The sequence below is a fragment of the Lynx canadensis genome, chromosome X (genome assembly GCF_007474595.2).
Source record: "Lynx canadensis isolate LIC74 chromosome X, mLynCan4.pri.v2, whole genome shotgun sequence".
In the NCBI taxonomy this organism is placed as follows: Eukaryota; Metazoa; Chordata; class Mammalia; order Carnivora; family Felidae; genus Lynx; species Lynx canadensis.
Window position 1 is genome coordinate 69,581,032 of NC_044321.2, and position 25,350 is coordinate 69,606,381.

The window sequence follows — 25,350 nt, forward strand, 5'->3', positions numbered from 1 at the left end:
AAGGAACCAGCTCCTGGATTTATTGATCTACTCCACTGTGGGTTTTTGTTGTTTGTTTGTTTCTATATCATATATTTGTGTTCTAATCTTTATTGTTTCCCATTTTTGCTGACTTTAGGCTTCTTTTGTTGTTCTCTTTCTACCTCCTTTAAGTGTAAGGTTAGGCTAAGTATTTAAGATTTTTCTTGATTCTTGAGGTAGGCCTCTATTGTTATATACTTCTCTCTTATGACTGCTTTTGTTGCATCCCCAAGGTTTTGGACTGTTTTCATTTTCATTTGCTTCCAATATTTATTTCTTTTTCAATTTTCTGGCTAACCCCTTCATTCTTTAGTAAGATGTTCTTTAACCTCCATGTATTTGTGGTCTTTCCAAATGCTTTCTCGTGGTTGACTTCAAGTTTCATAGCATTGTGGTCTAAAAATATGCATGGTATAATCTCAGTGTCTCTGTACTTTTTGAGGGCTGATGTGTGACCTAGTGTGTGTTATATGATGGAGAATGTCCCATGTGCCCTCTAAAATAATGTGTATTCTGCTGCTCTAGGATGAAATGTTCTGACTATATCTGTGAAGTCCATCCTGTCCAGTGTGTCATTCAAAGCCATTGTTTCCTTATTGATTTTCTGCTTAGATGATCTGTCCATTGATTTAAGCAGGGTGTTTTAATCCCCTATTATTATATTATTATCAATGAGTTTCTTTATGTTTGTTAGTAATTGTTTATATATTTGAGTGTTCCATGTTGCAGGCATAAATGTTTACAATTATTAGATCTTATTGGGTAGACTCCTTTATTATGATATAGTGCCCTTCTTCATCTCTTGTTAAGTCTTCAGTTTAAAATCTGTATCTATGTCTAAATCTATATCTATATCATATCTATATCTATAATCTATATCTATATATCTATAGCTATATCTATAAACATTTTGATGTAAGTGTTGCTACTCTGGCTTTGTCTTGATTCCATTTGCATGAGAAATGTTTCTCCACCACCACCCCCCCACTTTCAATATGTAAGGGTTTTTAGGTCTATAATGAGTCTCTTGTGGCAGCATATAGATGGGACTTGTTTTATTAACCATTCTCATACCATATGTCTTTTATTTTAGCATTTAGTCCATTTACATTAAGAGTAATCATTGATAGATATTAATTTAGTGATGTTTTATTACTTATTTTGTTATTGTTTCTGGAGATTTTCTTTTCCTTTCTAGTCCTTGTCACTTTTCTTTCTTTCCCACTCAAAGATTCCTCATTAATATTTCTTGCAGGGCTGGTTTAGTGGTCATGAACTCCTTTAGTTTTTGTCTGGGAAACTGTTGATCTCTCTATTATGAATAACAGCCTTGCTGGTTAGAGTATTGCTGGATGCATATTTTTCCCATTCAGCATGTTGAATATATCATGCCACTCCCTTCAGGTCTGTCAAATTTCTGTGGAGAGATGTGCTGTTAAATTTATTTGTCTTCCCTTATAAATTATAGACTTCTTCTGTCTTTCTGGTTTTAGGATTTTTTCCTCTATATTTTGCAAATTTAACTATGATATATCTTGGTGTTGGCCTGCTTTTGGTGATGGGAATTCTCTCTTTTCCTGGATCTGGATGTCTCTTTCCTTTCCCAGATTAGGAAATTTTTAGCTAAAGCCTCCTGCAATAAACCTTCTGCTCATTTCCCCTCTCTTCTTCTTTTTGACCACCATGATATGAAAATTTTATTGCTTTATGAAATTGCTGAATTCCCTAAGTCTACATTTGTGATCCAATATTTTTCTTTCCCTCTTCTTTTCAGCTTCAGTATTTTCCATAATTTTATCTTCTTATTCATTTCCCTGCTTCTTCCATTCTTGTTGTCATTACATCCAGTTTCAGATCTCACTTATAGCCGTTTTTATTTTGGCCTCTTTTTTAGGTCTTTTATCTCTGTGGTAAGGGAGTCCCTGGTGTTTTCTATGCTTTTCTCAAGACCAGCTAGTATCCTTATGATCATTGCTTTAAATTATGGATCAGGCAGGGGTGCCTGGATGCCTAGTTCAGCTCAGGTCATGAACTCATGGCTTGTGAGTTCAAGCCCTGATTCAGGCTCTTACTGACAGCTTGGAGCCTGGGGCCTGCTTTGGATTCTGTGTCTCCCTCTTTCTCTGCCCCTCCCCTACTTGTGTTCTGTCTCTCTCAAAAGTAAATAAACATTAAAAATTTTTTAAAAAAATTATGGATCAGGCATATTACTTACACGTGTTTCAGTTAGATCCCTGGATGTGACCTTTTTCTATTCTTTCTTTTGGGATGAATTCCTCCATCTTGGCATTTTGTGTAAGTCTCTGTCCTCTGTGTGTTTGGAAAGCCTGTTATATTTCATGCTCCTGAGAGTAATGGCTTTTTGAAGAAGTGGTCATAGGGATGCCTGGGTGGCTCAGTCAGTTAAGTGTCTGACTCTAGATTTTGGTTCAGGCCATGATCTCATGGTTCATGTGATTGAGTCCTGCATCAGACTCCGCATTGAAAGAACAGAGCCTGCTTGTGATTCTCTATCTCCCTCTCCCTCTGCTCCTCACTCACTTGTGCTCTCTCTCTCTCAAAATAAATAAATAAACTTAAAAAAAGTGGTCATTTACTATCCAGGGCCTGGAGCTTTAGGAAGCATCTCTGATGTATGCTGTGTGCACTCTGCTGCTGCGTTTTGGCAGCTCTTTCCCTCAGATCAGCCCTCTGCAGAGTTTCTCATTGCCAGTAGCGGGGAGTGTTTGGATCTTGGCCGCAGAGTGGCAAGTTTTAAGTAGGTGTGCCTTAGTCAGCTTGTTAAAAGAGGCATGATCCTATTTCCAGTAGAGCTGAAGCTTTGCAGAACTCTATGGTCAGTAGACCTGATGCTTGTGAGGGATTTGTGTTGATGGTCTGGAGGAGGCATCTGCTGGCTTGGTTCTCAGGCATGCTTTCCCTAGAAAAGTAGCACCTGCAGAGTGCAGGAGGGATGGGCTTGGTGTAAGCAGCTTAGGCTGCCACTGTTAACACTGTGCTGCTCACTGAAGTTAGTTTACACTGAGGGTTGTGGAAAAGAAATGGTACCTGACCCTCTCATCTCAGGAGGGGGAATTTGCACCTGCCTCTGTTCTGGAAGCTCTTCCAGAAAGAGTGAACAATCTCATGTGTCCCAGGCATCCCTCAGATCCCTGCCTTCACCCTGTGTCTAGGCCATCTGCTCACCGGGCAGCTCCATGCACCTCTGTTATATCCCATGGAGGCCTGTTGAGTTTTAAAACTCCAAGTTTAGGGACCTGGTGTGGCTGGGTCCCACATTGGTCCTCTGGGGGGAGGGTCTCACCATGATGGAACTGATGCAGGTTTGTCCCAGAAGGGCAGTCACACCAAAGTGCAAGGGGGTGGATTTGGAATAAAGTGCAGGAAATAACCAGTATCCAGGTTAGCCACCCTCAGCAGGTATCTCTGCACCTATGTTGGTGGACAGGGGAGGGTAATGATGCCTGCTGGCTCTTTTGTCCCTGACGAGGCAATGCACCTCTCCCAGATGTTCTCCATGAAGGGGGAACCATCTCTCCTGGTGTGTCCCAAGTGATCCTCAGATTGTGCCATCCACTACCAGGCTATCTGCTCTCCTTCTCCACAGGAGCACTGCAGAGCCAGCTGGGCTCCATATGAACCACATTGTGGACTTCTAAAACTCTTGTCTTTGAGCCCCGTTGCTTGTAAAAACTCATGAAAACCAACCCCTTTCATTTTCTCAATGTCTTTAGGGAAGTATTTTCCTTGTGCAATCCCCTGTGCACTCCTCTCTCTCTCACCTCTCCCCATGACCAGGGCTCCCTCCTCTCCATAATATCCATGATCCTTTTCTCTCCAAAATCACATCTCCACACCTCCTTCCCTCCACGATGTGGCATTTTCTCTCCCTCAGGTTGTGCGTTTTGTTGGTCCTCAGATTGATTTCTTGAGTGTTCATAATGATTTGATATTTATCTAGCTGTGTTTGATGGATGAGGGAAGTCTAAGGTACTCCTACTACTCCGTCATCTTCCCAGATGTGTCTATTTAGTTAAAGCTTTGTGTTTGCAAGTATCAAATCAATACACATTTCCTGAAGACCAAAAGAAATCTTATGAGACAGGAGTTTCTCAAAAAAACTGAAGAGCAGGAATGATACTGAGCCTCAGGGAGGACTATATCATGAAATTAGGAACTTCTCAGAAACCAATGCTAGCTAGGTCCACCTGGCAATTCTGTCTCATCACTTTTTCTTCCTTTGCAAACTGACTTTGCTCCCCTGGCCACATGGTAGAAAATATAGCTGCTCATAGCTAAAGAGATTTTGCATTATGGGTCAGCTACTCAGAAAGTCAAACACTTAATGGGTACCAATTCCAAAATGCATTAGGGGCCTGATTCCACTCGATTGAAGCTACTATGGCCAGAGGAGTAGTGTTATGCAGGAGATGCATGGTCATGTGGTGTTTTGTTTAGGTACAGTAGATATAAGGATGAATAGCAGCATACCTACCCTCAAGTTGTTCACTATCTAGGATACAGGAATAAAATCAGAAAACTTGAAATTCAATGAGATAAGGGCTTTATGAACAGTACTGTGGGGAGCTCAGAGGGAAAAATATCTTTGCCAAATGAGGTTGCCGAAGTGTTAGTAGTTAAACTAACATTAAATTTGGGTTTTAAAGGCAGAATAGAAAGTTTATTAGAGGAAAAAGGGTGTAGTGGTAGCAGAGAGGTGAGGGAATTCCAGAAAAATGATATATGCAATGAGCCAAAGAGTGAAGATCCTGAGGAGTTCATTGTGACTGAAAATTAGGGTGTGAGGAGGAGAGAGAGGTAGAGTGATAGGAGATGAAGGCAAAGGGAAACAATGTTTTTGGGGGATGGTGGTCTCATATGCAATGCTAAAGAAGTCAGATTTTACTTAGTATGTAAAGGTTTTTAAGGAGAGAAGTGACATGATTAGGGCTATTTGTATTTAAGTGAAACTCTGCCACTACTAGGGCAGGTAGATACAGCTCATTATTATGAGAAAGAATATAATCTTATTACTAGTAGATTATAAACATGTTTCAGTGCAAGAAGAATTCAGAGGAGAGGAGCAACCCAAATCTAACTATGTGACCTTGGACAAGTCATTTTATCTCTGTGATTCAGTTTCATCATCAAGACCCTAATCTGTAAAATAGAGAATGATAATAGTACTTACATGTTGTTTTGAGATTAAAAGTGTTAATAGTTCCTGGTACATAGTAGGCACTGCAAGTGTTACCCTTCATTTCTTTTCCTACCCTTTGCTGGTCCTCAGAGTCCCAAGCCACACACTCTCACAACCATACTTGGTGCAGGCTAGGGATGTGCCCTCAAGGGCTTCATTTTCACTTAACTTTGGTGTGTTGTTATGCTAAATAACTCCTCACCTTGTGTCAGCATGAGAAGGAATTCATGCAGTGGCTTCTTCCTCAATAGGTAATTGGAATAGAATGGGGAGCCTTGTGTCAAGACCAATGAGAACAATGGGTTGTGGGAATAGAGAGGAGGGAGCCATTATCAGGAAAATATTTCTGAGATAGAAAATATTTCTGAGATAGAACCAAAAAGATTTTATGTCCAACTGAATATGGGAATTGAGGAGTGAGAAGTTGTGATTTTACATGTATGTAAGCAAGATAAATAGATCTTTTTCTACTACTTTATCAACTTCTTTGATTTTTAAAAACACGATAGTAGATGGTAGCTACACTTGTGGTGAGCATAGGATAATCTATAGAGATGTTGAATACTTACGTTGTACACCTGAAACTAATGTAACGAGTTAACTGTACTTAAAAAATTAAAATAAAAAAACTGTGCACATTTCAATTGACTTTTCATTTGTTCCATTGGTAGCTCTACTTGGAGAAAAACCACTGAAGTGATCTCCACTCAGTAGTAGCCTGAATGGGGGATCTACTGTGCCATAAGCAACAATTGTTAGAACAACAGTTGCTTACAGCTAAACTATATTGTTAATATAGGAAATAAGACTGAAATTTGATATGGATAATTGGGGCATGTTATGTTTTACAATATATGTGTTCAGCTTAGTTTCCGCAAAATATGATTATGTTCAACAGATTCCCATAGAGTAGTGGTCACAAGCCCAAATGAAACCAGAGAGGTTTCATGTTGGAAATTAGTAGCAGTCTCCATGTTGCAACATCTGAAAACATGAGAAAAAAGAAACATTTTAGAGGTTAAAAAGCATTAAAATTTTATCATTGATATTTATCAACAAAGTACAAAATAAAGGTTTTCAGAGTTGCATGAATATCAATTTCCCCACTCCATCTGACTCAATAATGCTATTTTCATTTTCAATTTGAGAGACAGAGGCTGTAAACATGTTTATTTTTTCCAAACTTGCCCTTGTGCCAAAGAGGTTGCTCAGTAAGATTCTTTCTCTCTGACCCTAGAAGCCACTGACCTAAGGTAATAAATTCTAATATGTAATTTTTGTAGCCCATGGTTTCAAAACATTATAAAACAAAATATATAGGATAGGACTGAACATATTAAGGCCTCCTTTTCAAAAACACAATAGTCATGTTGTAAAGTAACATACTATCTATAGGTTATTATTATTACTATTAATCAATGGACTTTTATCTGTCGTTTAAAAAATTTGCTATGAAAAGTTTTAAACACAAAAACACAAAATAGAAACACTCATATAGCATAACCTAGATTTAACCATTGTTAACATTTTATTATATGTATTTGCTTCACCTGCCTTTAAAAAATCTCTAACAGATAATGGTTTTTTAAAAAAATTACCATTACGACACCCAGTAGTTAAAATTATCCTTGATATCAACTAACACCCAGGCAATGTTCAATCCCTATGATTGTCTCAAAATGGATTTTTTGTTTTTTTAAAACAAAGGTTTTATTTATTCAAAGCAAGGTCCAAACAAGGTTAGCATGTTGCACTTGGTTGATACATCTCTAAAGTCTCCTTTATTCTGTAGTGGTGCTCCCTTCATTTTATTTGTGTCAGTTAATTGTTGATAGAATCAGGTTATCTGTCCTGTAGAATTTTATACATTGCATCTCCATGATGTCATTAAATATGCTTCTATCCCCCTAATGTCTATAAATTGGTAGTGGAATGCTTCTCAGTTAGTGCTGGGTACTTACTATTACAACACAAGAGGCTTATAACATCTTATTTTCTACTTGTACTGTTTTTAAGATTGATCACTAGGTTCAGGCGATGTCTGCATCAAACTATTATCACTAAAGGTTTTAATAATAATAACCATTACCTAGGTCCATTACTACATTGAGTTTACAAAATGGTGATTTTTTTTTCCTAATTCTATCATTCCTCATGTAATTACAAATGGTGATTCTTCTATAACAATTTTCCTTCAACAACTATTTGAATACCCTGAAAATACAGTTTTTACAGGAAAGACATAATAATTGCTTCTTTCTTTTTATTAGTTTCTAGAATAAAAAGGTTGGTGACATAGCAATGAAAGCAACGATAGATGAAAAAGAATAGTATATAATAGATGCTAATATATTAGATACTATTAGAAATGGGAATAGAGAATTAAGAGCTAGTATTTTATCTTTTTAATCTCTACAAACAAATCCTCTGCTAAATTGATAGTCTATTTTTTTTTACCCCACATGAAAATCCTGAATAAAACAACTCACTAATGCTTCTAGATCAGCAAGTGTCCATGTCTAAAGAATATTTCTTTTAGGGGTCAGCTGTATCATTGAGAGGAAAAGGATTTACACATGCAAGTCCCATTAATATTAATAGGAGTTACCAGCATAAATCACACTGCAGTGATAGGTGAAAAGACTCTCCAGCCTACTAGGATTCCAGTTCTAATGATTATCTGTCAAATGGCCCTAAAAGTCATCATAGCCAGGAAGAGCGGACATGGCAATTTGTATGGGAAGGGCATGTCATTGCAGCTCCACAGCTAAACTATATTAATGGAAAGAAAACTTGCCTTCAAAATGTGATGTGGGATGCTAAGTGTTAAACCACTTAACGAATGTTTTAAAAATTCCACCATTAAAGAGGTGAATTCAAACATCAAATCACTTGTTTAAAAAAAAAGTGTGAATATTGTATGAGCTCCAAGATGCTTGAAGGATAATATGGCTACTTGTTTAAAAATTAAATTAACCTTATTTTTCTTAAATTTATGAATCATCTCACAGATAAACTGTCAGCTTTGAAAGACTCCTGTTATCTTTTGAATGCATTCTATCTAACATGCTTTAGGAAAATACCTGGAATTGACAGAAAATGTCACTTTGCTTTAATTATTTGATTCAAGAGCAAATCATAGTTCACTGAATGATTTCTGTAAGAAGAACATCAGCAGTCTCTTATCTATTTCAAGTAAGTTGTTAGGGATTCAGCCACCACAGAGAAAAACATTTCATGTTCTCATTCACCAAGTAAATATAAAAAACAATTCATATTCTTATATACTAAGTGAGATGTGAAACAGTTTGTAGGCAATCAATGTACTATAAAACCTTAGTTCAAGGGGCGCCTGGGTGGCGCAGTCGGTTAAGCGTCCGACTTCAGCCAGGTCACGATCTCGCGGTCCGTGAGTTCGAGCCCCGCGACGGGCTCTGGGCTGATGGCTCAGAGCCTGGAGCCTGTTTCCGATTCTGTGTCTCCCTCTCTCTCTGCCCCTCCCCCGTTCATGCTCTGTCTCTCTCTGTCCCAAAAATAAATAAACGTTGAAAAAAAAAATTAAAAAAAATAAAATAAAATAAAACCTTAGTTCATGCCTCACAGCACTGATTTCAAACAGAATGAGGTCTGATGCTGGCATCTAGAACAATTTGCTAAGTAAATCAACCCATGTATCATTTGATTGCCTTTCTCAAGTGCTTAGAAACAAAACCAAGTATACAGCTGGATAATTAATTGCTTAAATAGTAGACTGATACCAAGAAATCAGTTCCAAGACAATCTTTAATTTCTTGGCATACATGCAAAATTTTAATGTTGAAAACTAGGAAACCATGCCTGAAAGGCATCAAAACAGATTTTACTTCCTCTGAAAACTTAGTTACTGTGTGAAAATTATGAATAATCATATTTATGCTTTTGAAGTGCATATAAGAAAATTACCCAGGAGTAGAGATAGATCACTCAATACCAATAGCAGTAAATAACTTACTTGTAAGAAAATTATTTAATTATTGCTTTGAAGGATCAATACTACTTAGCAATCAAATTTCAACAAAATTTTTTGAGATCTTTAGGACTTTAGACAAAGGGCTGCCTTCTTGGGAAGTACAGCTGTGACAGAAGTTAATCATTAGCATGGTCATTATTTTAGATAAAAGGCTGCCAATCTCAGAAACTACCATTCTAGAAGTTAACTATTAACGTGGCCATTTTACTACAGGCAACTAAGTATCACTGGAGATGGGAAAAATTGTAATTCAGTTTTCCTATAGAAAATACCTAAATTTGGGGCGCCTGGGTGGCTCAGTTGGTTGGGCGGCCGACTTCGGCTCAGGTCATGATCTCACGGTCTGTGAGTTCGAGCCCCGCGTCGGGCTCTGTGCTGACAGCTCAGAGCCTGGAGCCTGTTTCGGATTCTGTGTCTCCCTCTCTCTGATCCTCCCCCGTTCATGCTCTGTCTCTCTCTGTCTCAAAAATAAATAAACGTTGAAAAAAAAAATAAATAAAATACCTAAATTTATAGTATCTATCTACCTATCTACCTACCTACCTACCTATCTGCTTTTCTGGATAGGCATACCAACTAGACAAAGACACAGTAGCAACACAGGGTAATTGGCTTTCATATAGATCACTAAACTGAGTGGTATTATCATGTTTGGTTAAAAAAGCATGCATAACTAAACATTTTAAACATATGAATCAAAATTCTTTGACAATAATGTTCAACATTTTAAATTAGCTATTGAAACTTCTGTGTTGCATATAACATGTTAACTTTATTTATATAACTTCAGGTTTATGATTTAACAACAAAACCAAAAAGTTTTTTCTGTTTTAAAACTATAAAAAAATTTATTTGCAGTACTTAAGACAGCTAAAAAGAAAGCTCTTAGAATAATTTCTATTACATTCTGAGGCAACAGGAAATATTTAAGATTCTCTATCAAAATGTTTTAAACGGTTGTGTAATATTTTAGTCACCACTAATCATATTTAGGAACTTTTAAATATTTCAATAGTATTTAATGAATAACCTGGAAGAGATTATGGGGATGGCTAATGGATAAAATGGGGTACAATATGGGTTGGGCCATGAGACCACAAAATATCTCCTTGTCTACATATAGATAGCTGCAGTAAAGCTATTGTAATTTTCTAGTTATTATTCTGAGCCTACTCTGATTGTTTACATAAATATGTATGCTGTATTCAAGAGGCCTTAACTCTTAGACTGTAACAAAGTACAGTATTTTAATTGGTGCCATTGTATTCAGACTCAATACTTTTATACAGTGGGACCTTTCATATTGCTGGTATTGAGGGGCAGGGCCAATACCTGGTGCTTCCAGGTATGTATTGTGCATTTAGACCATGGCATAAGTTGGGTTTTGGGAAACATGATTTAAGATCTGAATCTATTAACAAAATATATTATAATGTGATTCCACTATCCCTGATTTGTATGATAATATAAAAGGGGAAGAGAGACACAGAAGGGTCCAAAGAGATAGGAGATGGGCTGTACAATGGGCAGAGCAGTTAAGAGCAGCCCGAGAGGCTGGGAAGGTTTTCCTTTCACCTGGATTCCGTTGTATCTACAGGGGATTGGAAAGGTGAGGCAAGGGCTACTACATTCCTTGGTTCTTTCCATTTCTTAGGAGTCTGTGACCTGAAGAGCTCATAGCCCCACTGCAACTGAAGTAAGAACTACATGATTTCTACTATAGCTATGGCTCTCTGATTGGCAATATAGGCCAGAATGCACAATAAACATTTTATGTATTTAATTATTGAAACAAATTAAGTCTAAACTATTGCTCAAATAAAGCAAATCATCAGAGCTTGGCACCTGGAAAAATTTTAAATTGTCATGGTCACTGTAACTAGGTTTGCTGGCTATGTACAACCCTAACATTTTTATGTTAAGTGTATATTAGGGTTTACCAATTGTCATATTGTATTGAGAGTCTTTAGTGGTTTTAGGTTTACCTACCAGAAAAGGAATATGAATAATTTATACAGTGCTTTCCTTATTAAGATTCAAAACCAAAATTCCATGTTACTATGTTTTATGGCCTATAGACTATAAAATACTAATTTAGGAAATAGTTTTATTTTAAAAGCTTAATGCAATAAAAACACTGTGAACTACTGTGTTGGGGGAGTTGACAGCAAACAATTTGCTGCATGAGATTTTTGATATTCACCTTCAAGTCAAGGGGAAAACAACATTCCCCCCAACCCCCCAAAAATCATTTTAAGGTTTGCACTGCATTTATCTTCAAAATCATCCTCCTAAGGTAGGGAGAGTGTTACTATTTCTATCTTACATATGGAGAAAGTGAGCCCTATTTTTAGACAAAATAAACAATTTGTCTAATCTCATCAGTAGTATAGCTAGGACTAAACTGGGTCCATATACAATTAGGTTCTAATTACTTGACTAGACAGAATTTCCACATACTGATGAGCATATCCAAATCTTTCCTTCCATTCCTTCAGTCCTATAAGCTTTCCTAGTGTACAAATGATTCACATACAAATAGCACTACTAACATTAAAAAATGTTGAGTACATGGACTCATGATTTGTTTGTAAAAATGTATACATTAATATTGGCGTTTTCAATAATTCTCAAGATAGAAAACAAGCTAAACCTCTATTCCGAACATAGGCTCCTGCCTAGATCAGGATATTTTAGCTCTCCTAAATTACATTTACATGTGCTTTTATCATTGGTGCCATCATGCTTATATCCATAAAGAAAATAGAATTAAAATAATCACAGGAAATACATGACTGGATTCTGAAGATGTGGATTTCAATCAAAGATCCAAAGTGATAAGCAAAAGCTTTCCTAATACCACAGAATTATTAACAATGCATAGGATCACTTTCATATCCACAGCTATATTCCTGGGAATCAATCCATTTATATTCATCTGCTAATTCCACAGGTGTATTATCTTAAAGTAGGCAAGCCAATGTGGTTTACATGTATTTTGTGCTCTTGCAATGTCCTCTTTCAGGAAAATCCCCTTTTGGATTTCTATGCCCTGTTCTCTTGGTAATAATGTATGTCAACTGGCTGCTATTTTCTAACATTTTTCAAACATTTCTTCCATGAAGAAGACTCTGAGGCCAGGAGGAATTTTCAAAGTGCGGGTATAGTTTGGTGTATACCCGTTATTGAGAGGACAGCTCTGGGTTTCCCAGACTTCTGCTTTCCTTGGGAGTCTCTGAGTTCGCTTCTGGTATGAAACTAGATTCCGAAGCCTCTGATTGTAAACTGTCCCCATCAATGACAATGTCTTCAGGATTTGGTGGGGGTGGACAGAAGTCTTCGTTGGGGCAGATTTGCTGGAAAAGTGTTTCAGCCTGGACAGGGAAGAAAGGACATGATAGTTTTTGGTCATCAGCTTAAAATGTATATGACTTTCTGAAATTATTTTAAAAATGAAGGTATCACCCTTGAGAATTACTTTGTTACAAAACTTTATCAAGTATACACTATTTTTTAAAAATCCACTGTCAGAATTTCATGACTTTTCTCCAATTCTATGCAAGCATTCAGGACCACCCTTCATGTATTATCAGTACTTGACCAGATTATCAAGTGTTCATCCCCCCAGCCAAAATTCCAAAGGGAACCAGTTCCCATCACCGAACTTGCTTGCACCTCGCAAATATCCAACACTGTGCTTCAGTGGATCCATCCCTCCCAGGGGCCTGCCTCCCTCCCAGTGCTGCAGGGCCCCTCCAACAGGAGACCATCACAGGAAAAGTGAGCTAACCTACCCCTCCCTCACCTGTGCACCTTGCAGATCCACCCCGGCTAATATGCCAGATCCCATCAAAGCAGCACCACAAGCCTGGCAGTGTGCAAGTAGCCCAGAAAGGGGCCACACCATTCCACAGTGAGTCCTGCTCCTGGGAGAGGGGAAGATAAGGTACACACCAGTCTGACTGTGGCCCCAGTGGTGGGCTGGGGACAGACATCAGGTATGACTGTGGCCTCGCCCACCAACACAAGTTACACTGGACAGCACAGAGGAAGTTCCCTGCAGTTTGGAGCCACCTCAGAGACTACCAAAAATGACAAAGCGGAAGAATACTCCTCAAAAGAAACTCCAGGAAGTAGCAACAGCTAATGAATTGATCAAAAACGATTTAAGCAATACAACGGAGCAAGAATTTAGAATAATAGTCATAAAATTAATCGCTGGGCTTGAAAAAAGCATAGAGGACAGCAGAGAATCTATTGCTACAGAGATCCAGGGACTAAGAAATAGTCATAAGGAGCTAAAAAATGCTATAAGTGAGGTGCAAAATAAAATGGAGGTGACCACAGCACTGATTGAAGAGGCAGAGGAGAGAATAGGTGAATTAGAAGATAAAATTATGGACAAAGAGGAAGCTGAGAAAGAGAAAAAAAAATCCAGGAGTATGAGGGGAGAATTAGAGAACTAAGTGATGTAATCAAGCGCAACAATATCCAAATAATAGGAATTCCAGAAGAGGAAGAGAGAGAGAAAGGGGCTGAAGGTGTACTTGAACATATCAGAGCTGAGAACTTCCCTTATCTGGGGAAGGAAAAAGGCACTGAAATCCAAGAGGCACAGAGAACTCCCTTCAGACATAACTTGAATCGATCTTCTGCGTGACATATCATAGTGAAACTGGCAAAATATAAGGATAAAGAGAAAATTCTGAAAGCAGCTAGGGAGAAACAGGATCTAACTTACAAAGGGAGACCCATAAGAGTAGTGGCACACCTATCTACTGAAACTTGGCAGGCCAGAGAGGAATGTCAGGAAACCTTCAATGTGATGAACAGAAAAAAACATGCAGCCAAGAACCCTTTCCAGCAAGTCTGTCATTCAGAATATAAGGAGAGATAAAGGTCTTCCCAAACAAACAAAAACTGAAGGAATTCATCACCATTAAACCAGCCCCACAAGGGATCCTAAGGGGGATTCTGTGAGTTAAATATTGCAAGGACCACAAAGTACCAGAGACATCACTACAAGCATGAAAGCTACAGACATCACAATGACTCTAAACCCATATCTTTCAGTAATAACACTGAATATAAATGGACTAAATGCTCCAAACAAAAGACATAGGGTATCAGAATGGAAAAAACAAACAAACAAAGAAAAACAAGACCCATCTATTTGCTGTCTACAAGAGACTCATTTTAGACCTGAGGACACCTTCAGATTGAAAGTTGGGGGATGGAGAACTATCTATCATGCTACTGGAAGTCAAAAAAAAGCTGGAGCAGCCATATTTATATCAGACAAACTAGACTTTAAATTAAAGTCTGCAACAAGAGATGAAAAAAGGCATTACAAAATAATTACAGGGTCTATCCATCAGAAAGAGCTATCAATTATGAATGTCTAGGCGCCGAATATGGGAGCCCCCAAATATATAAAATAATTAATTACGAACATAAGCAACGTTATTGATAAGACTGTGGTAATTGCAGGGGACTTTAATACCCCACTTGCAGCAATGGATAGATCATCTAGACACAGGGTCAATAAAGAAACAAGGGCCCTGAATGATACACTGGATCAGATGGACTGGACAGATATATTTAGAACTCTGCATCTCAAAGCAACAGGATATACTTTCTTCTCGAGTACATATTGGAACGTTCTCCAAGATAGACCACATACTGGGTCACAAAACAGCCCTTCATAAGTATACAAGAATTGAGATCATACCATGCACACTTTCAGACCACAATGCTATGAAACTTGAAATCAACCACAGGAAAAAGTCTGGAAAGCCTCCAAAAGCATGGAGGTTAAAGAACACCCTACTAAGGAAGGAATGGGTCAACCAGGCAATTAGAGAAGATATTAAAAAAATACATGCAAAAAAATGAAAATGAAAATACAACAATCCAAAAGCTTTGGGATGCAGTGAAGGCAGTCCTGAGAGGAAAATACATTGCAATCCAGGCCTATCTCAAGAATCAAGAAAAAACTCAAATAAAAACTTTACAGCACACCTAAAGGAAATAGAAGCAGAACAGCAAAGACACACCAAACCCAGCAAAAGAAGAGAAATAATGTAGAGCAGATCAATGAAACCAAGAGTTGTTTTTTTGAAAAAATAAACAAAATTGATAAACCTCTAGCCAGGCTTCACAAAAAGAAAAGGGAGATGACCCAAATGGATAAAATCATGAATGAAAATGGAATTATTACAACCAATCCCTCAAAGATACAAGCAATTATCAGGAAATACTAGGAAAAATTATATGCCAACAAACTGGACAACCTGGAAGAAATGGACAAATTCCTAGGCACCAACAAACTTCCAAAACTCAAGCAGGAAGAAATACAAAACTTGAACAGACCCATAACCAGCGAAGAAATTGAATCAGTTATCGAAAATCTCCCAACAAATAAGACCCCAGGATCAGATGGCTTCCCAGGGGAATTCTACCAGACATTTAAAGCAGAGATAATACCTATCCTTCTGAAGCTGTTCCAAACAACAGAAAGGGAAGGAAAACTTCCAGACTCATTCTATGAATCCAGCATTACTTTGATTCCTAAACCAGACAGAGACCCAGCAAAAAAAAATCAGAACTACAGGCCAATATCCCTGATGAATATGGATGCAAAAATTCTCAATAAGATACTAGTATATAGAATGCAACAGCATATAAAAAGAATTATTCACCATGATCAAATGGGATTCATTCCTGGGCTGCAGGGATGGTTCAAAATTCACAAATCAATCAATGTGATACATCACATTAATAAAAGAAAAGATAAGAACCCTATGATCCTGTCAATCGATGCAGAAAAAGCATTTGACAAAATTCAGCATCCTTTCTTAATAAAATCCCTCAAGAAAGTCGGGATAGAAGGAACATACTTAAACATCATAAAAACCATTTATGAAAAGCCCACAGCTAATATCGTACTCAATGGGTAGAAACTGAGAGCTTTCACACTGAGATCAGGAACACGACAGGGATGTCCACTCTCACCGCTGTTGTTTAACATAGTGTTGGAAGTTCTAGCATCAGCAATCGCACAACAAAAGGAAATCAAAGCCATCAAAATTGGCAAAGGTGAAGTCAAGTTTTCACTTTTTGCAGATGACATGATATTTTACATGGAAAACCCGACAGACTGCACCAAAAGTCTGCTAGAACTGATACATGAATTCAGCAAAGTCGTAGGATACAAAATCAATGTACAGAAATCAGTTGCATTACACTAATAATGAAGCAACAGAAAGACAAATAAAGAAACTGATCCCATTCACAATTGCACCAAGAAGCATAAAATGGGCAACAGAAAGACAAATAAAGAAACTGATCCCATTCACAATTGCACCAAGAAGCATAAAATACCTAGGAATAAACCTAACCAAAGTTGTAAAAGATCTGTATGCTGAAAACTATAGAAAACTTATGAAGGTAATTGAAGAAGATTTAAAGAAATGGAGAGACATTCCCTGCTCATGGATTGGAAGAATAAATATTGTGAAAATGTCAATACTACCCAAAGTTATCTACACATTCAGTGCAATCCCAATCAAAATTGCACCAGCATTCTTCTTGAAGCTAGAATAAGCAATCCTAAAATTTGTATGGAACCACAAAAGACCCCGAATAGCCAAAGTAATATTAAAAAGAAGACCAAAACCGGAGACATCACAATCCCAGACTTTAGCCTCTACTACAAAGCTGTAATAATCAAGGCAGAATGGTATTGTCACAAAAACAGACACATTGACCAATGGAATAGAATAGAGACTCCAAAATTGGGCCCACAAAAATATGGCCAACAAATCTTTCACAAAGCAGGAAAGAATATCCACTGGAAAAAAGACAGTCTCTTCAACAATTGGTGCTGGGAGAACTGGACAGCAACATGCAGAAGGATGAAACTAGACCACTTTCTTACACCATTCACAAAAATAAACTCAAAATGGCTAAAGGACCTGAATGTGAGACAGGAAACCATCAAAACCCTAGAGGAGAAAGAAGGAAAAGACCTCTCTGACCTCAGCTGCAGCAATTTCTTACTTGACAGATCCCCAAAGCAAGGGAATTAAAAGCAAAAATGAACTCTTGGGACCTTATGAAGATAAAAAGCTTCTGCACTGCAAAGGAAACAATCAACAAAACTAAAAGGCAACCAACAGAATGGGAAAAGATATTTGCAAATGACATATCAGACAAAGGACTAGTATCCAAAATCTATAAAGAACTCACCAAACTCCACACCCGAAAAACAAATAATCCAGTGAAGAAATGGGCAGAAAACATGAATAGACACTTCTCTAAAGAAGACATCCAGATGGCCAACAGGCACATGAAAAGATGCTCAATGTCCGTTACTCCTCATCAAGGAAATACAAATCAAAACCAGAATCAGATACCACCTCACGCCAGTCAGAGTGGCTAAAATGAACAAATCAGGAGACTATAGATGCTGGAGAGGATGTGGAGAAACAGGAACCCTCTTACACTGTTGTTGGGAATGCAAACTGGTGCAGCCACTCTGGAAAACAGTGTGGGGGTTCCTCAAAAAATTAAAAATAGATGTACCCTATGGCCCAGCAATAGCACTTCTAGGAATTTACCCAAGGGATACAGGAGTACTGATGCATAGGGGCACTTGTACCCCAATGTTTATAGCAGCTCTTTCAACAATAGCCAAACTATGGAAAGAGCCTAAATGTCCATCAACTGATGAATGGATAAAGAAATTGTGGTTTATATACACAATGGAATACTACTTGGCAATGAGAAAGCATGAAATATGGCCTTTTGTAGCAACGTGGATGGAACTGGAGAGTGTTATGCTAACTGAAAAAAGTCATACAGAGAAAGACAGATACCGTATGTTTTCACTCTTATGTGGATCCTGAGAAACTTAACAGAAGACCATGGGGGAGGGGATGGAAAAAAAAAAAAGGCTAGAGAGGGAGGGAGCCAAAGCATAAGAGGCTCTTAAAAACTGAGAATAAACTGAGGGTTGATGGGAGGTGGGAGGGATGGGAGGTGGGTAGTGGGCATTGAGGAGGGCAACTGTTGGGATGAGTACTCGGTGTTGTATGGAAACCAATTTGACCATAAATTTCAAAAAAATTAAAAAAAATTTTAAAAAATTAAAAAAAAGATTATCAAGTGTTAGATAGCTGAGAATTTAAGGACATTCACTCTTCATGTCAGTACAAATTCAATTTCCCTTAATATTCTTTATGTAATTTCCCAATAAAGCCTATTTTTGATAGCTGTACAAATTTAGCATATAATTTTAATGAATCACTTTTAAAATCAAGAAAAATCTTCATTATTTGCTCAAGTATTTGCTTTTCTGGAATAATTGACCTTCCCCCGGGCTTTAAGGAGTATAACACAGTGTTCAAGATCATGGTCTCTGAATAGATAGCCATGTGCAAATGCTGTCTCTGCCACTTAGCAGCAATGCAATTTGGGGGAATGCTTAGTTAACTCCTGAGCCTTGCTTTCCTTGTCTGTAAAATGGCCGAGAATAACTAAGCCTCTACATATGGTAGCTGTTGTCACTGTTATTAATAATAACTAAGTTAAAATGTCAAGATTTAAGCTGAGCTTAGTCTGGCAGGGTAAGAGAATAAGAAAGTGAATGTGATCTTAATTAACGACAAATACATACACACGTGAAAGTAAATGTGACAAGAAACACTGCTATTCTATTCTAAACATATCCCTACTTTTATTTAGATGAATACACCTTTTTATAAATATGAAATTTATTGTCAAGTTGGTTTCCATACAACACCCAGTGCTCCTCCCAACGGGTGCCCTCCTCAATGCCCACACCCACCCTCCCCTCCCTCCCACCCCCCATCAACCCTCAGTTTATTCTCAGTTTTTAAGAGTCTCTTATGGTTTGGCTCCCTCCCTTTTTTTTTCTTCCCCTTACCCATGGTCTTCTGTTAAGTTTCTCAGGATCCACATAAGAGTGAAAACATATGGTATCTGTCTTTCTCTGTATGACCTATTTCACTTAGCATAAAGAATGAACTATTGGGACCTCACAAAGATAAAAAGCTTCTGCACTGCAAAGGAAACAATCAACAAAACTAAAAGGCAACCAACAGAATGGGAAAAGATATTTGCAAATGACATATCGAACAAAGGGATAGTATCCAAAATCTATAAAGAACTCGCCAAACTCCACACCCGAAAAACAATTAATCCAGTGAAGAAATGGGCAGAAAACATGAATAGCTCTTTTGTTTAGATGAATACAGCTCATTGGTAGATCAGGGTCCCTGCGATACTAGGGAGCTTGCACTCTATCCTATTGGTAAACAAAAGCCATTAAATGGTTTTAAGATATATGCTTGTTTTAAAGGCCACAATGTCTTTCTGTACTGCTTCAATCCTTCTTCCTGACATGCACACAAAGTCATTCATTAGGCCAGAAGTTGACAACTATGGCCCACAGGTCAAACCCAGCCTGTTTTTTTTTGTAAATAAAGTTTTATTGGAACACAGCCACTCTCATTCATTTATCTATTTTCTATAGCTGTTTTTGCACTGCAATGGCAGGGTTGAGTAGATGCCAAAGGGATGACAGGGGTTGCAAAATCTAAACTATTTACCATCTGGCTATCCACAGTTGGTAGACTCCTGCATTAGGTAATTAAAATTGACATTCCTTGTGAATGGGTGGAAGGACAGTAAATAGAAACTTTTGAGCTTTGATGTGAAGTTGAAAGAAGAGATGGAGAGAAAAACAGTTTCTTTCTTTCTTGAGTATAGTTCAAGGGTATTATTTTTGGATATGCCATTTTACTATTACTATTTGGAAATGAAATATTTGAGATGCCTGCTTCATTCCCTACTCCAGGAACTTACCATAATGTTTGCTGGAGACACTTAGTACCTAGAAGTAGGAGGACTGAGGTCAGTCAGAGCTTCCATTTCACAATTCAGTTCCTCTAATCATCTTTTTGTCTTTTATCTCAACCTTGTCTTTCTATAGAACTTCTCTCTCCCCCTCACTTCCTTTCACTCTCTGCATGCAATCAATGACCAAGTCATGACAATCTTCTCTCCTACTTCTTGACTCCATTTTTTCCTTCCCTCTAGCCATAGCCCAGGCATACATTATCTTTCCATTAGACAATAGCAATATCTCAGAACCGGACTGGTCACCTTGCCTTGAGGGTTCCCTCAGGTAATCCATCTCTATGCTGCCTTCAGAAGGGTCTATGGAAATGAAATTCTGTTTATGCCATTTTCTGGCTTAAAACACTTCAATGACTCCACATTTCTTTTTTTTTTTTTATTAAATTTTTTTTCAACGTTTTTACTTATTTTTGGGACAGACAGAGACAGAGCATGAACGGGGGAGGGGCAGAGAGAGAGGGAGACACAGAATCGGAAACAGGCTCCAGGCTCCGAGCCATCAGCCCAGAGCCTGACGCGGGGCTCGAACTCACGGACCGTGAGATCGTGACCTGGCTGAAGTCGGACGCTTAACCGACTGCGCCACCCAGGCGCCCCTGACTCCACATTTCTAACAAGATAAAAATCCAAGATCCTTGTTATGGCATACAAAACTCTATAGGCCTACTTCTCTGGCCTTATCATTTATTTCATCTCATTTTCACTTTTCAGACCTTTTGCTTCACTAATACCTATCTATGGGTGCTGTCTTAAACACAGCATGATGTTTATATCCTGGATTGGTGTAGATGTTGGAATGTTTCAATTATCTTCCATTTGTATGGGGAATTGCTACTCATCTTTTATATCTCTCTATGTAAAGTTCTTTGACTCCTAAATAGAGCTCATGGCTCCTCTGTTTTATTTTTGAACTTTGACATTATTCTATTATTGCATATACTGCACTGCACTGTCATTTGTTTACATGTTCTTCTCCTTAGTAGACAGTGATTCCTCCAGGGATGAAAAGGACTGGGTTTCATTCAACTATTCCTGGTGTGGAATAGAATCCCAATATACATTTTTTAACAAACTGAAAAATTTTAAAAACTGTATATTGTAGAAATGTTGAATATAATAATACTTAATACTACTACTTTACTTCTACTCCAGTTCCTCTGTATCTCTCTCACACCTTGTCTCCCTTTTGTTACCTCCCTATAGGATACATTTTCCCCTGGACCTCAGGCCATGTGGCTGGATCCCACCCTCTCTTTCCATATATCCTTGTCACATTCTGTCTCCTAGAATCCCCAACCAATCGCAGGCACCACCCTTATTTGTTTTCTACCTGCTGGTGCAACTCTCACCATCAGCCCATCTGCCACTGGCCCTCACTAATGCCAATTTCCTATGGCCAGCCTCCAGCCCTTACAGTCTTTCCTCTAATTGCTGGATCCTCTTAGGGTCAACTGCCATGTTCTGGAAGGTCTATCTAATGCTTCTTGGTCTGCTGAATTTTATTTGCTAACTAAGCCTCGATTGTGAGAGTTGTCATAAAGAGGCCAATTCATAGTGAATTGTTAGCTTTTAAATCCTTCTTGCCCTTTTTAAGCCAAAAGTTAGCTTAAAGGGTAGTTTCAGGTGGCTAAAGACATTAAAAAGGCATAATTATGTGATGATTCGGCTTTTTTTTTTTAATATATATGAAATTTATTGAGAAATTGGTTTCCATACAACACCCAGTGCTCATCCCAAAAGGTGCCCTCCTCAATACCCATCACCCACCCTCCCCTCCCTCCCACCCCCCATCAACCCTCAGTTTGTTCTCAGTTTTTAACAGTCTCTTATGCTTTGGCTCTCTCCCACTCTAACCTCTTTTTTTTTTTTTTTCCTTCCCCTCCCCCATGGGTTCCTGTTAAGTTTCTCAGGATCCACATAAGAGTGAAACCATATGGTATCTGTCTTTCTCTGTATGGCTTATTTCACTTAGCATTACACTCTCCAGTTCCATCCACGTTGCTACAAAAGGCCATATTTCATTTTTTCTCATTGCCACGTAGTATTCCATTGTGTATATATACCACAATTTCTTTATCCATTCATCAGTTGATGGGCATTTAGGCTCTTTCCATAATTTGGCTATTGTTGAGAGTGCTGCTATGAACATTGGGGTACAAGTGCCCCTATGCATCAGTACTCCTGTATCCCTTGGGTAAATTCCTAGCAGTGCTATTGCTGCCTCTTTAACAAATGGTGCTGGGAGAACTGGACAGCAACATGCAGAAGGTTGAAACTAGACCACTTTCTCACACCATTTACAAAAATAAACTCAAAATGGATAAAGGACCTAAATGTGAGACAGGAAACCATCAGAACCTTAGAGGAGAAAGCAGGAAAAGACCTCTCTGACCTCAGCCGTAGCAATCTCTTACTCGACACATCCCCAAAGGCAAGGGAATTAAAAGCAAAAGTGAATTACTGGGACCTTATGAAGATAAAAAGCTTCTGCACAGCAAAGGAAACAACCAACAAAACTAAAAGGCAACCAACGGAATGGGAAAAGATATTTGCAAATGACATATCGGACAAAGGGCTAGTATCTAAAATCTATAAAGAGCTCACCAAACTCCACACCCGAAAAACAAATAACCCAGTGAAGAAATGGGCAGAAAACACGAATAGACACTTCTCTAAAGAAGACATCCAGATGGCCAACAGGCACATGAAAAGATGCTCAGCGTCGCTCCTTATCAGGGAAATACAAATCAAAACCACACTCAGGTATCACCTCACGGCTTTTTTATACTGGGAAGTATAGAAAGGACACACTGAGTTATTGAAGACATTCCTATGTTTATTTAACACACATCTACACAAAACATAAAAAAATGTAAATCTAGCAGTTTAATGTATTTAGAATAATGTATCCACATTAACAAGATGAAAGTAGCACAGCACACTAGATGAATGTACAAGCACTGGGGTCCAACAGACTTGAGTTTAAGTTTTGGCTCAAATTTACCAGCTATGTGATCTTTGGACAAGTTATTTAGTCCCTGTTGGGTCTTAGTTTCTTCATCTGTAAAATGGCATGTCACAGATACTCATATGGTTGTGAGGACCAAATGAAATAATATATATATGATGGTACACAGAAAATGCTCAATGAATGGTGGCTTTACAAAATGTGACACCTAAAATCGCCCTCTCCCTCAATGGCATGAGAAAGTGAAGGATAATGCAATATGTGAGCAACTTGATAGGCCATATGATCTATAAAACTATAAACTTCAACTTACAAATTCTGTACCAAAAGTCATAAACAAATTGCTAATATGCCATAAAGACAACATTCTAAATGGTGGTTTTAGGCTGCCCACATCAGCTAATTTAAACCATTTTACACTTGAAATATAATACAAAGTATACAGTACTATATAATTATTCTTGTTCTCATGGTAGTGGCACTTCCTAGGGGATGGGGGTTCCTGAAGGAGGAGAGCTATCGATGATCTTGGGAGTAGAGTACAATAGACCAGTCTGCTCATCAGTATGTGTGGAAGTAACAAACTATAAGAAAAACCAGATTCTTTCTTTCACATAAAGAATCACAATTATCACTTGGGCTAGCATCATTGTGGTGATAATAGAGAATGTCTTGGTGTGCTCTTGCACACTTTAACTTGTATTAAACAGTGATCACTTTATATTTTTAGTATGTTTTCAAATCATAAATAGTTCCATATGAACATAAGGGAGATAAGACTATGCTATTCAACATCTATACATTTACAAATAAGAAAAGCAGATGCAAACTTGCTAACAGGTAAAATAAAGCATTTTACTTGTAAAAAAGGGAATCTGCCGGTGCTTATGTTTGCTATATAGCCTAAAGCCTTAGGTGATGTTCTAAGAGCTTTTATAGATAATTTAGAAAACAAAAGTAATCAATTAGTGAGTGGGTTAAACATATGATGAAATACTGGAATTAGAAAAGTTTATGTGAACACACTAGCTATTTATAAATATTATTACTGATGCCCTTTAAAGTAGGTATTACTTCTCCCCAAAGTGATGTGAGGTTAAAGCTACATAACAATTAAAACTATTCACATTTAATAGCATATAATTAGTACCAGAAGTAGCATTATTATTGTTTTTTATTATGATAACATTGAAGTGTATCTTCTGAGGAAGCAAGTTACTTCATAACAAAATTATTCTTTAATTATAATCTTTTAGCTGATAGTTCAGATCACATTAGCACTTGTATAATAAGCCCTTATGTAAAATGCCTTCCATTTTGGCTAAAAAAACATTAAATAGAGAATGACCTAAGCTATCTGGCTGAAAACATGTTGGCAATTTCTGCTCAGAAAAAATTGGAACATCAAAGCAAAAATGCCTTGGTCATTTTAAGCCATAAATGCAGAACTGGAACCATCTTGGATTCCTATTAAACTAATAGAATGAATGATAGAGAACTTCCCACTTTTGATATCACTGGCTGAATAGGATTATCCAGGATCACCATTTGACTCTGAAGATGAGAAACAAAGAATGTGGCAAAAACTACAGATGCATGGGGTCATGGCCTTGCCATTGTGACTAAAAATTAAAGGGACAATGAAGCCATTTGCTCCTACGAGATCCCTGCCACTAGTAGGATTGAAACTTCTATCTGTGGTCTTAAAACAATGTTAAATTATCCATTTATTGATTCAATAGATATGCCAACTATATCTGTGAAAAGTTTAGACTTGTGCCTCAAAAAATATATTTTCTGTTCTTTTCCTGTCAAGTGCAGAAAAATGTATTTACATATGCACATAGATCTTCATCTGAATGGAATCATAGTTCATTTTTGGCAGCTTTTCTCAGCCTGCACTATACCAGTTCATAGCCTTGCCCAGAAGTGCTGTCACAAAATTCCACCTTGATTTAGCATATTCCTCAGCAGCTATGACAGTAGCTTTTGGAACACCAGCTTGTGTCAAAACATTAAAGGAATCATGTTAACTGTGAGAAACTAAGTTACATGATCTTTTCCAAAATTAAAAAAAAATGGGTTAAGACCATTTAAAAATTACATTTTGTATACAATTACTGACTTAGTTATACTCCTTTTGAAATGACTCAGAAGTTAATAAAGAAAAACGGTTCATGTATTTCAAAATAATAAGAGGCCAACAGT

The 25,350-nt window shown here is 37.7% G+C and overlaps 1 protein-coding gene across 2 annotated transcripts in view; it reads right to left on the minus strand.

Annotated features, from left to right (window-relative positions):
• Positions 1-4,565: 4,565 nt before the first annotated feature.
• The window catches only part of CHM (CHM Rab escort protein), a 272,466-nt gene continuing 251,681 nt past the window's right edge, over positions 4,566-25,350 (minus strand). Inside the window, exons 15-16 of one of the 2 annotated variants that reach the window (XM_030305231.1) lie at positions 12,410-12,604; positions 4,566-6,205 (exon numbers count right to left, since the gene is read on the minus strand). In XM_030305231.1, the coding sequence (XP_030161091.1) occupies positions 12,413-12,604 (192 nt within the window). In that variant the 3' untranslated portion in view covers positions 4,566-6,205; positions 12,410-12,412. Of the gene's footprint in view, positions 6,206-12,163; positions 12,605-25,350 lie in introns of those variants that run through there. The other variant, XM_032592095.1, reaches the window with a different exon arrangement.